We start from the raw sequence: 12690 nt of genomic DNA on the forward strand, positions 1-12690 counted from the left end.
GAAGCGGGGACGACGGAGAGGGGGCAGGTCTCCCGAGGAAGGGACAGAGGAGCAACTTAGTGTCCCTTCCATTTCCACCTTCGTCTCCCGAGTTACAGCAGTTGTGCCAGACTGGGCGCTCCTTTGCCTAATCGATGTTCCTCTCCGTAGGGAAGAAGTGCACCTACGGCCACAAGTGCAAATACTACCATCCCGAGCGGGGCAGCCAGCCGCAGCGGTCGGTGGCCGACGAGCTTCGGGCCATGTCTAGAAACACCACGGCCAAAACGGCCAACGAGGGAGGGCTGGTGAAGAGCAACAGTGTGCCCTGCAGCACGAAAGCGGACAGCACTGCCGACGTCAAGCGGGGTGCTCCAAAGAGGCAGTCGGACCCCAGCATAAGGACCCAAGTCTACCAAGACCTCGAGGAAAAGCTTCCCACCAAAAACAAATTGGAAACCAGGTCTGTACCTTCTTTAGTCAGTATCCCGGCTACTTCCACCGCAAAACCCCAAAGCGCTCCGTCTCTAAGCAATGGCCTTCCATCTGGAGTTCACTTCCCACCTCAGGATCAAAGACCACAGGGACAATATCCTCCGCTGATGATGGCAACCAAAAATCACGGAACGCCGATGCCTTACGAACAGTATCCCAAGTGCGACTCGCCCGTCGACATCGGATACTACTCCATGTTGAACGCGTACTCCAACCTGAGCATCTCAGGCCCACGCAGTCCCGAAAGGCGTTTCTCCCTGGACACAGATTACAGGATCAGCTCCGTCGCCTCTGACTGCAGTAGCGAAGGGAGCATGAGCTGTGGGAGCAGTGACTCTTACGTGGGGTACAACGACCGGTCCTACGTCAGCTCTCCCGACCCTCAGCTGGAAGAGAGTCTCAAGTGTCAACACATGCACCCGCACAGCCGCCTTAACTCCCAGCCCTTCCTGCAGACTTTCCACGACCCCCTAGCTAGAGTGCAAAGTTACAGTCACGAAGAACCAAAGTACCATCACAAGCCTCCTCTGCCCCACCTGGCCGTGCACCTGCAGCACCCCGCCGCGGGCGCGCGCTCCAGCTGCCCCGGCGACTACCCCTCCCCGCCCGGCTCCGCGCACTCCAAGGCGCCGCACCTGGGCCGCTCGCTGGTGGCCACGCGGCTGGACAGCATCTCGGACTCGCGGCTGTACGACAGCTCTCCGTCCCGACCCAGGAAGCCTTACTCCCACCAGGACGGGCTGGCGAGCTGGGAGCGGCAGAGCTACGGCCTGGACGCCTACGGCTACCGGCAGACCTACTCCCTGCCCGACAACCCCACGCAGCCGGGCTACGAGCAGTTCCCCTTCCAGAGCCTCCCCGAGCCCCCGGAGCCCGCGTGGCGCGTCCCCTACTGCGCGGTGCCGCCGGACCCCCCGCGGTACCAGGACAACCGAGAGAAGATCTACATCAACCTGTGCAACATCTTCCCCCCGGACCTCGTGCGGACGGTCATGAAGCGGAACCCGCACGTGACAGACGCCCAGCAGCTGGCCGCCGCCATCCTCGTGGAGAAGTCGCAGCTGGGCTACTGAGAGACGATGCATCTTCGTGGTGTTTAGTAGTTTTTTGTTCAGCTCAAATGCTGAGGGAGGTTTGCTACAATAGCACACGTGATCTCCTTGGCGCAAGGAGGTTATATAGTATCCATTTATGTGAACTACTGTATCATGGAATCTGGACGTAGAGCCCCCCCAGAGCGCAAGTAGCACGGGATCGCTTTACATCCAAACTTTTTTTTAAAACCTTTCCTTTTTAAAAGCTCTCTCCTCGGCTGGAAGTTGTTCCAGTTTGATTTATTAGATGTCTCTGTGATCTTTGATATTAATCTTTGGTGCATCAGGGGTTTATATGCAGCACTTTTTATCCTTGTTTCGTGTTTTATTACCTTGGTGTTTGTCTATCAATTGCAAGCAATTACAATACTTTCCGAATGTCGGACCTTTGACTAGACCCTAGCCAACTATTTTTGCAAGCCAAGCTTAATTGGAATCTTTTACAGCTTTTTAAGTTATTTTTATTTGGGGAAGGTGGGCTTCTTTGTGCTATAATCATTATTTATAGAAACAAAGATATACTACAGCACTGACTTTATATTTTAAACAAAATGTAAGTTACCAGTTTATATGGAAATGGGTAAACAGTCTATATTAGAATGATTTACAGTACGGCACTTTTCATTGTTTTGTTTTTGTTTGGATTTTTTTTTTCCTCCCCGTTAGGTAATTAGTTAATTTAATATGGATGACTTAAAGGAAAGCAGATGCAATCAATGGAAAAAGCTGTTTCCATTTTTTTTTTTTTTTTTTTTTTAAGAAGGCAAAAGCCGTAACTGTGCCAGTTTAGAGCTTTGTGACCCAGCGCTGATGTGCTTCTAGGCGGTAGAAAATGGAACTGAATTCCCAGATTCTCATTAACCTGTATTTTTAATGTGTTCGTCCTTTTTGTTTCGGGGCACAACAAGACTGGATAAAAGAACCCTTTCACAGTACTTGCCTGTTTTTAATGAATCTAATTATTCTCAATGCAACTTTTATATTTAATATACTCTTCGCTTTCCTGCTATTTATCAAGGCTGGCCTGAGGTGGGTGTACGTGTTGAGGATATGCAAAATTTATTGATACTGCACTATAGGAAGGGCGGTGGAGGCATTTTAAGTGGTAACTTAAAAATGTTTGTAAGATACTGTATATTTTCCATTTTCCTGAAGGTAGTTTTTGGGGGGCTGTTATATTATTAAGGCCAGATTCTTGCCACAAATCGTGTAGTTTTAGCTACAGACTAAAGTCTGTTCTAGTATTAGTAAGGGATATTTCTGGTTTCAAAGTGGGTTTTGCTAGGTGCGAATTCCTTTTTGTTCTCAGCAGACAGACCTTTGCATTGAGGGTAGAGGGTCGTGTACCTCACGCGACTCCACTGTCGCCTCCAGGCTCCGAATTTCACTTTGCGCGACAGACTCCTAGTCTGCGTCTGTCATCTGCCTCGATGGCCTGGGTATTCTGACCATTCTCCATGCTACAGTTGGAAGTAAAGCCCTGAAAAAGCCAGAAAGTACCTTTTACTGTTGATACAAATTGTATCTTTTTAACTATAAGAACTATTTTGATTTGTAGATCTAGTGAAAACACAAATGTGTAACTATGATTAGACTTTTGGGCAACATTTTATCCCTTATTTAAGTACAAAATTTTAAAGTAAAATTGAGGTCTAGGGTAGGGTAGAAACATAAAAGCAACAATTTAGGTAAATAAAAGTGTCTGTCTTAGTTTTGTAGACTATATTAAAATATATTCACTACAGTTATTGGCTTTTTCTTTCTCCTAAAACTTACCTAGTGAGAACTTAAAAATAAAGGTAAAATGCTGCCTGAAAATAACGTCCAGCGCCTTTGACTAGGATAACATTTTCACTACTTGTGTGACACTGTGTGTTGCATGAAGTAGGATTTGGGTATACAGTAAATGCTTCTAAAAGGCATTGTGCATATTGACATATCCAATAATCTGAACCGTGTTCAGCAAACTTAATTCAGGAAAGTGGTGTTCTACACAATTACTGGTGGTGTTGAGCAGAGTGTGGCCCTCCTCTGGACCCGGAAACAATGCGGACGTTGCCACACACACCATCTGAGCGAGGTCTGGGGGCGACCCTGCTCGCTTTGTCAAGCTCTTCTCCCTGATTCCGTCAGTCACTCTCCGTAGAACAAGTTTAAGTGTAGGAGTAAACGAGTGCCAAAAATAGGGTTACAGATGTGGAGTACCTTCTTAGTCCTGTTCTAAGCCTTTTCTTTTTTTTTTTTTTTTTCAGTATGAAATCCTTTTTAAATTGTAGGTTTCGCTCCCATTTTCGTCATGTTAGCATTTCCACTCTCTGAAGACTCTGCCAAACTTCACTAAACCTGTTTCAGGGAGATCGCCCATGACATGTGGATCTTACTTTTAGTCTGAGCTCCTCGTGGTGTCAGCTCACTGTCTGTCGTCACTCCGTGCATTCTGGACTATGGGAAGAGAGTGTAGCTCGCCACTACTGTCCCGAAGTGAATAGCTCTCAACTGCTCACGCTGAAATCCTTCAGTATAGTGACCTGTGAGGGAAGAAAGAGCAGTTTTCTTAGGTCAAGCAGACAATGTGTCCCCCTCCCTTTTTTTTTTTTTTAAATACCCGTGTTGCTTTCAGAGCTTAAGAATGAGATATTTGGCAGAGTTTTGATACAGCAAATTCTTAATTCTCTAAAGCAATAAGTAAAAGGATCCATCACTAAATTAAATCCATAGCTGACTCCGAACCTTCATTGTAGCCAAAACTTTAACCTTAATCCTATCTTCTACCAGATGTGCTAGTAGATAACTGGAGAGGGAGAGGTTAGCAGAGAAACTGCCCAGAGTGGTCAACTGATAGAAAAGAAAGAATTCGGATTGGAATATTCTGCCCCTGAACGCTGGACAGTTGACTGTCCTTTCCCCAGTAATTAGCCGGTTCACTGTCTCTGTGTCTCCGTACAGAGGGAGTAGCATGCAGCTGGCCAAATCCTGGCCCTCACGGTTTCCTCCCTGCGCACGATACGTCCGTTTTTCCGTCCGTTTATGACCTCTGTATCCTGATAGAGTTTGTCACTGACCTCAACATTTGAAAGAAACGCACGCCAGTATCCAGTGTGTGATGATACTGGTAGAAACTTGAACTTTGTGCTTTTATGAAATTTCCTTTATGAGAATATGTAATATAACTTTAAAAAGAGCATTTTTATATGTATATATACATACATGCCTACATACTTGTCCTGAAGTATTACAAACAGGAGAGGGTGTCATGCCGTTGGTGGCTCACTTTCGTTCCCTCCGTTGGACTCTGTCTGACTTTTGGAGGACCAAGCCTGGAGTCTGGAGGACCAACCATAAGATTCTAGAACCACTTGAATGGAAAGCAACTCTTCAGTGGTTTTATTCCTGGTATTTTTAAAGAGTTATTTTGATAATTTTAATAGAATGTGTAATTTTAAAACACACAAAAAACTTAAAGTAGTATTGATTATACAGATAATTATTTAACATGTCTTTTACGGTTGTATCTATGTATATGGACAGTAATATATTTATAAAACAAATATACTTTACGTTGTAGCTCTTAGTTTGTGATAGGTTAGATAGGGCTCGAGATACGTATGTGTGTGTGCTTTGAAAACTCTCAAGCTGTCCCCTCTCCTCCCCGCCCCCCCTCCCCCGCCATTTAATGGCACTGGCCCTAAGGTAGATTTGTTTCTGTTCTCATTTTTGCTCTCCAACTGACTTACTCAAGACAAGCTTCCTAGGTCTACACCCGCAAATAAAATGAAGTGTCAAATCCAGGAACTACACACGTGCATTAGCGTCAGAGAAAGCAGAGCTGATCAAAGTTAGAGAAGCACACGGTGTTCCCGATGGGCCTGGCCAGCTCCCTAGGGCAGGGACTGACCAACTCTTCTCAGTCACGGATCAGGCAGGAACTAAGCCAGGCCTGGGGAATCCTCTGGTTTCTCCAACCTGCTCACCGCTGCTCGCACGGCACAGAAGCCGCCACAGACCAGTGTCAGTGAACAGGGTAGCTGTGCGGGCTGGGCTGGTGGGCGGGAGTTCGAGCGTCCCTGTCCCAGGGGGAGGAAACCCAGCATGGCTCAGCCGGAAGTCCTGACCCATGTTAATACAAGAAATGAGAAGTGTTTCAGTTGACATTCAAACACAGTGTTATTACTGATGGCCTTCAAAAGAGGATTTCGAGATGGCCCTATTAAAGCATCTTAATTTCCTTGTTTCTTCTGTCCTGTCCATTACTTATTAGAGATACTTCTCAGTGTTAAACCGCACACAAAAAAAGCATTCTGTCAACAGATGTTTTAATAAGTATTGAAGTTTTTTCATGAACTTTGTATTTCTATTGATAAATGGGAATACCTTACCTACATTTCATTTTTTAAGGGCCTCACGGACCAAAAATTCTGTTGTACTTTGACAATTAGCATGTAATTAGCCACAAAATATTTTAAAGACTCTGTTTGTCAGTTACGTCTTTCTGCTGGTTTTTTGACTTCTGAAAAATGACAGATGTACCCTTCTTTAAAACTGGTTTTAAAGAAAAATCTATTGTAATTTCACATACTATACCTTTATTCTGTAAGATTAAAAATGGTGACTAGTGTAATTGTAGCTAAAATGTGCATTTGCTGTATTGTGACTCTTAAGAAACCAAGCATATCCCTGCTTTCTCTGTCCAGACCTTTAGTATAGATCTTTTTAGACACCTTAGGACTGTCCTTGGTGAACGATATTGTTGACATGATCATGTGTGATTTTAAACTCATTGAAACTACACACTGCTGAGCGCGTTCATTCTCAGTGCTTTATAAATTGTGTTAACATTATAACATTTCCATAAGATCATTAAATAGTTTTGAATGTTACCACCCACTTCAGTTATACTTTCTTTTAAAATTGGAATACAACGCTAGCTTTTTAAGTGTTTACGGTTCAAAATGGTTATTTTTTTCTTTAAATGCCATCTGTTAACCTGCTCTTTATTTTGTCACAGTAACACTGTTATGTATTAGGAGTAGCTTTTTCCCTATGGTCCCTAGTCTGAAGATTTAAAAACAAATGGTTTTTGGCAGTTAAATTTTTTTTGAAAAGTCTGTCCATCTTTTAATCCAGTTTGATAAAATTTGTAAAACTTCACTTTTAAAACATGTACCAAGTTGGCCAACTGTCTATAATAGATATTTCAGATGAATAACTGTTGTCCATTAAAGCTTTCAATCCCTCTCTTACTTAAAGCATCATGTCTCAAGGGAAGGAAAAAAAAAAAAAAACACTGAAAAGCAATGGCTTGTTTTTATACAGTGTATGTTTTAGATCTTCTGTTTTTTGAAATTATATGTTTCCTACCTAACACAAAATACCCACAAACACACAGACATCCTCAGAGACATAAACCCATTGCTGCTAGCAAACCAGATGACTGATTTCATTGTTTCCTGTTAGATTGTCTCCCCCCTTCCCCGCCCCCAACCCTAATCCTATGCTGATGGAATTTCCAATTCAGTCCCTCCAACTTTTCTTATAGGAAAATAAGGTAAAGAATGTTTAGAACAACCATCCAACAAACCGATGCAATTCTATTTATCCTCTGTTTGTTCTCTGTGTCTCTGTCATGGAATTTTTACAACTCCAAAAAGCAGTATTTTAGACTTACTGGAAATCCGTATCAGAACAGCGATGTGAATCTGCCACTGAGAAAAAAAAAAAAAAATTAAAAATGTCTTTTTTTTTTAATGGTGGTTTGTTTTTGTGTCATGACAACACTGACCTCCTGCAGCAGCACAGATTCTAGGTAATCAGGAACCCCTTTCTCTAGTCCCACTGTTTGCATAGAGGCCGTGGTTAGGAACACAGGATACACACATGTTCACTACCAATGGGTCAGAGCCATCTTTAACTCATGGGAAAATTGGAATTAAAGGCCAAAGATATCTAGTCATTCCTCACTATTCTAATAATTTCCCACCAGTCATTAACATAAGCTTCTTAGGGCCTTCTGCATCATCTCGTGACCTGAGGAGGTCTCTGTTCTATGTGTCTTTTTTGCGGCTCCTTCCCTGGCATGAATCAAGCTTAGGACCCCACTAATGCCTACTCTAAGTAGCGTCACTTCTCTTATTTGATACCCACTGGGAACTGAAAATAGTCTGTCATCTGTAGTCACAAATCCAAAATGGTCTCCTGATCTTCAGGATCTAGCATATTCATGTTCTAGGTCTATGTCAAAGAAACTTCTATTTCTAGATCAGGATTTTTTTCCTCCATTGTTTTTCAGTTTTTCATTTTGCTTCTTGGTTTTTTGGTTTTGGTTTCGGTTTTTTTACTACAATCACCATTTGTCAGGTGTTTTCTTTCCCCCTCCCTCTTCCCCGTAAGCTCTTTACCTGGGATCCAGAGTGAGGGGATTCCTCTCCTCGCCGGCACCAGATCTAACTGTGGTGCCCCGCTGTAGCCGGCAGAGAAGGCAGCGTGTTCCAAGTCTGTGTGAGGCCAGAGGAGCGGGACAGGCTCCAGGGAGGCGTCCAAGGAGGCAGCCCCATGGGGCTAGTGCCCGTCGCTTAATCCTCCCCCGTGTAGTTCCTCCGTCTACAGAGCGAGGATTCACATCCTGATGAATCAAGTCATGCCGGGAAAAGGGAGAGTTGAGACGGCAACTCAAAGGTTGAGTTTATTTACAACAAAATACCTATCACAGGGTCTCTCACCAGTTCAACACCTATGAACATTTGTGCCTCAGCCGCAGATGTTGTTTTAAAAATTTGTTTTAGAGAAAGCAAGCAAGCAGGGGGAGAGGCAGAGGGTGAGGGAGAGAACCTTAAGCAGGCCCCACACCAGCACGGAGCCCAAGGCAGGGCTCAGTCCCACGACCCTGAGATCATGACCTAAGCTGAAATGGAGAATCAGATGCTTAACTGAGCCACCCAGGCACTACTTGGCCTTAAGATTTTTTTTTTCTTTTATTTATTTGACAGATCACAAGTAGGCAGAGAGGCAGGCAGAGAGAGGAGGAGGAGGCAGGCTCCCTACTGAGCAGAGAGCCCGATGTGAGGCTCGATCCCAGGACCCCGGGATCATGACCCGAGCCGAAGGCAGAGGCTTTAACCACTGAGCCACCCAGGCACCCCGGCCTTAAGATTTTTTTAAAGCAACTTTTTAAAAACTGCATTCCTCTCTGTGCAACCCTCAGAACTGGCACTGGCGTCCACCCGCTGTATGCAGAGATGGGCAGGTTAGTGACCAGAGAGAACCACCACCTCATCTGCGGCCAGTTAGGACCAAGTCAGACCCTCTGCACTCGCACATGCATGTGAGAGTTGACCTAGTCCTGGTTCTGCAAATGCGAAGCACATAAACAGTAGAAGGCAGTGCATTCTTTTCTAATGTTTCCAATCATGCCAGAGCCCTTCTTAGGCATCCTTTAAGAAGCCCCCTTTAGCGCGAGGGCGCTCACAATGCCCACCGCAAACACGACACCTTTCACATGAAGGGGCTGCCATTGGCAGTTCCCAGGCCTTCTATTTGCACAAATCCAGCATGAGATTAGAGCCAGACAAGTTTAATTAGGTGGCCCAGCAGATTCCCTTCGGTTCCCCGGGAGAGCTCAGTGAGGGGGAGAATTCTCCAAACGCAGGAAGTACGAGACTGAAATGCACTTTTCACCACCCAATGCCCTGCCCTTCTCGCTCTTGCTCAGAAGCCTCTGTGGGCCAGCGTCCCAGCTGGGCCACCCCCTGGCACCGTGAGCCCCGCCAGCACCCCACACTGGGCGCCAGGACATGGGCTTCTCCACCCCCAAGCTTCATGACTCCTCTCTCCCCACTACACTTTCCAAACCTGTAATTATCATTCATTCGGGCAACGCTCGAGTGTGCACATGGGAAGACTCAACGGAGATGGCAGACACAATCGTAACCACCCGAAGAGCTCTTCAGTCCAGCCCGGGAGGAGACCTGCAGGGTTGCTGTGTAGGACACCGGATGAACACGGCGAGCACCAAGCACGCAGCAAGGCACGGATGCAAGGCGCCTTGAGAGGCTGGGAATTCTGAATCCGTCAAGGGAGATGCAGAGCACATGCACGTTCTTCTAGCTCAAGCTCAACTTCATGGCCTCTGTGCACTCAGGGAGGCGTACAGCCATGGGCGGGGCCCACAGCCATGGGTGGGACCCTAGGGGCAGCACAGCGAGGCTCCACCAGTCCCAGGTTCCTAAAAACATCAGCACCTCCATCCCTGCCTTCACAGGCCGCTCTCCCCAGCTCCCCCTGGCTCCCAGTCATCCAGAAAGATCAGGATTCTCCACTCTGCTGCTTCTCTACCCCCACAACCCCACCCCTCCAGAGGCTGCCTGGTGACACTGAGCTCACCAGGTGACGGTGGCCATGGGGCTGGGGAAAGAGGACCCTGGCAACCGGCCTAGGAAGACCCTGATCCCTCCAAGATGAATTTAATATACAGACTTCCGAGGCCACCTTCCAGATGGAAGCAGAAAATGCCCCGTGGCTAAGAGGGTGATGCAGGGAACATGGGAATCCAGCCACAAGCTCCAGTCATGGTGCAAAGCTCGACGCGCACCAAGGATGGAGCAGCCAGGCAGCAGCGTCCCAGCTCGCGTCCTTGGCCCTCAGGGAGCCGGGGGCAGGTGTCCCGGACTGGCCATCTCGTGGGGCGCTGTTTGTCCCGATCGACAGGCGGCACTGCCACCAGGGTGCCTTCCAAACCCCTCTCTGCTAACCTGGAGGGGGAGGCAACCCCCCCACCGGGACTCAGCCTTGGGTCACAGCACAGCACCACCCGCTAAGCTCTGCCCACACGACCCTCGGGGACACTGCGTTTCTGAGGCAGGCGGTGCTCCCAGAGGAAAAGAGCACGTTCTGAGAGACACTGGCTCTCTCCGGTAGTAAAGCAGATAATGGCAGCTCACAGCAAAACGTGGGCCTCCCTGGAGTTACGCTTCTCCTGATGCGCTTCCTGGAAGCCCTTCACCTCCACCTCCAGCTCCTCCCCACCACAGACACTGCCTGGATGATGAAGGCAGGACGCCTTATCACCATCGTCACCAGCCCTGCCCAGTCCCAGTGACCAACAGATTGCACTGTCCCACCCCACAGCCATCGCAGACTCGGACCCCGACCCTTCCCAACCAGCAGCAGGAAGGCCCCGAGCCCTCCAGGTGGCACCTACAGGTATCCCTTCTTCACCAGCCTACACAGAATGCCCGGCTCCACATAAAACCCTACCCGTCCCTACAGCTTTCCCCGGCCTTTCTAACAGAGGGGAGGCCTCTGTGGGGTTGGGCTGTAGGATTTCGAGAAGTTGGCTGGTTGACCCATGGCCTTTCTCCCTTGGGCCAAGTCAGTGTGCCTCAAGAACAGTGGCTGTGTTGGGTTCAGTTTTGCCGTATGACTGACTCATTCATTCATTCATCAGTTGCTAAGTTAGCTCTTGTTGAGGCAGGAGCTGAAGACGAAAATACCTGGAGAGAACGGACAATTACCACCACCTACTTCACGTTCAGGGTTACAAGTTAGCTATTATGTCTCTTGGCTTCTGCCCAGGAAAGATCATAGTCCAGGGAAAAGGGAACAAGGGAAGCAGTCCAGGAGGCTTACGACCAGGGACGCTGCTTCGGGCAATCAGGCGATGGCTTTAGGGAGCCAGAGAACATACTAGTCAGAAGAACATGCACAGAGGGCAGGGGTGTTTCAGAGCACCTTCCAAGGACAGAGGGTTTCGAGTGGCTGAATTGTTTTGTTTTTGTTTTAAAAATGTTTTAAAAGTTTGTTGTTTAAATTGCCCCACTGGGTATGGAGCCCAATGCAGGGCTTGAACTCACGGACACTGAGATCAAGACCTGAGCTGAGGTCAAGAGTGGGATGCTTAACCAACTGAGCCACCCAGGCGCATCTGGACTGGCTGAGTTACTGAGCTCATGGGGAGCAAGCTCGGAGATACACAGAGGCCAGACAGCAGACGCCCCTGTGTGAGCAGCTCTGGACTGAAGCCCTCACCATCCTTCCATTTGTCACGCCTGCCTCAAGAATTAGAGTGCTATATGACAGGATGGCACTGGCACAAAAACAGATACACAGATCAATGGACAGAATAGAGAGCCCAGAAATGGACCCTCAACTCTATGGTCAATTCATCTTCAACAAAGAAGGAAAGAATGTCCAATGGAGAAAAGACAGCCTCTTCAACAAATGGTGCTGGAAAAATTGGACAGCCACATGCAGAGAATGAAACTGGACCATTTCTTTACACCACACACAAAAATAGACTCAAAAATGGCTGAAATATGAGACAGGAATCCATCAAAATCCTGAGGACAACAAAGGCAGCAACCATTTCGACCTCAGCCCCAGCAACTTCTTCCTAGGAACATCGCCAAAAGCAAAGGAAGCAAGGGCAAAAATGAACTATCGGACTTCATCAAGATCAAAAGCTTCTGCACAGCAAAGGAAACAGTCAACAAAACCAAAAGACAATTGACAGAATGGGAGAAGAATATTCACAAAGGACATATCAGATAAAGGGCTAGTATCCAAAATCTAGAAAGAACTTATCAAACCCAACACCAAAGAACAAATAATCTAATCAAGAAATGGGCAGAAGACATGAACAGGACATTTCTGCAAAGAGGACATCCAGATGGCCAACAGACACATGGAAAGGTGCTCAACATCACTCGCCATCAGGGAAAGACAAATCAAAACCACAGTGAGATACCACCTCACACCAGTCGGTATGGCTAAAATTAACAAGTCAGGAAATGACAGATGCTGGCGAGGATGTGGAGAAAGGGGAACCCTCCTACACTGTTGGTGGGAATGCAAGCTGGTGCAGCTACTCTGGAAAACAGCATGGAGGTTCCTCAAAAAGTTGAAAATAGAGCTATCCTATGACCCAGCAATAGCACTACTGGGTATTTACCCTAAAATACAAATGTAGGTGGCACCAGGGTGGCTCAGTTGTTAAGCATCTGCCTTCGCTCAGGTCATGATCCCAGGGTCCTGGGATCAAGCCCCACATCGGGCTCCCTGCTCAGCAGGAAACCTGCTTTCCCTCTCCCACTCCCCTGCTTGTGTTCCTGCTTTCATTGTCTGTCAAATA

The 12690-nt window shown here is 47.1% G+C and overlaps 1 protein-coding gene across 3 annotated transcripts in view; it reads left to right on the plus strand.

Annotated features, from left to right (window-relative positions):
* The window catches only part of ZC3H12C (zinc finger CCCH-type containing 12C), a 78916-nt gene extending 71786 nt beyond the window's left edge, over positions 1 to 7130 (plus strand). For all 3 annotated transcript variants that reach the window (XM_047692242.1, XM_047692243.1, XM_047692244.1), the window contains exon 6: positions 151 to 7130. In XM_047692242.1, coding sequence (XP_047548198.1) covers positions 151 to 1547 — 1397 coding nt within the window. In that variant the 3' untranslated portion in view covers positions 1548 to 7130. The remainder of the gene's footprint in view (positions 1 to 150) is intronic.
* Positions 7131 to 12690: the final 5560 nt, after the last annotated feature.

The sequence above is a fragment of the Lutra lutra genome, chromosome 10 (assembly GCF_902655055.1).
Source record: "Lutra lutra chromosome 10, mLutLut1.2, whole genome shotgun sequence".
In the NCBI taxonomy this organism is placed as follows: Eukaryota; Metazoa; Chordata; class Mammalia; order Carnivora; family Mustelidae; genus Lutra; species Lutra lutra.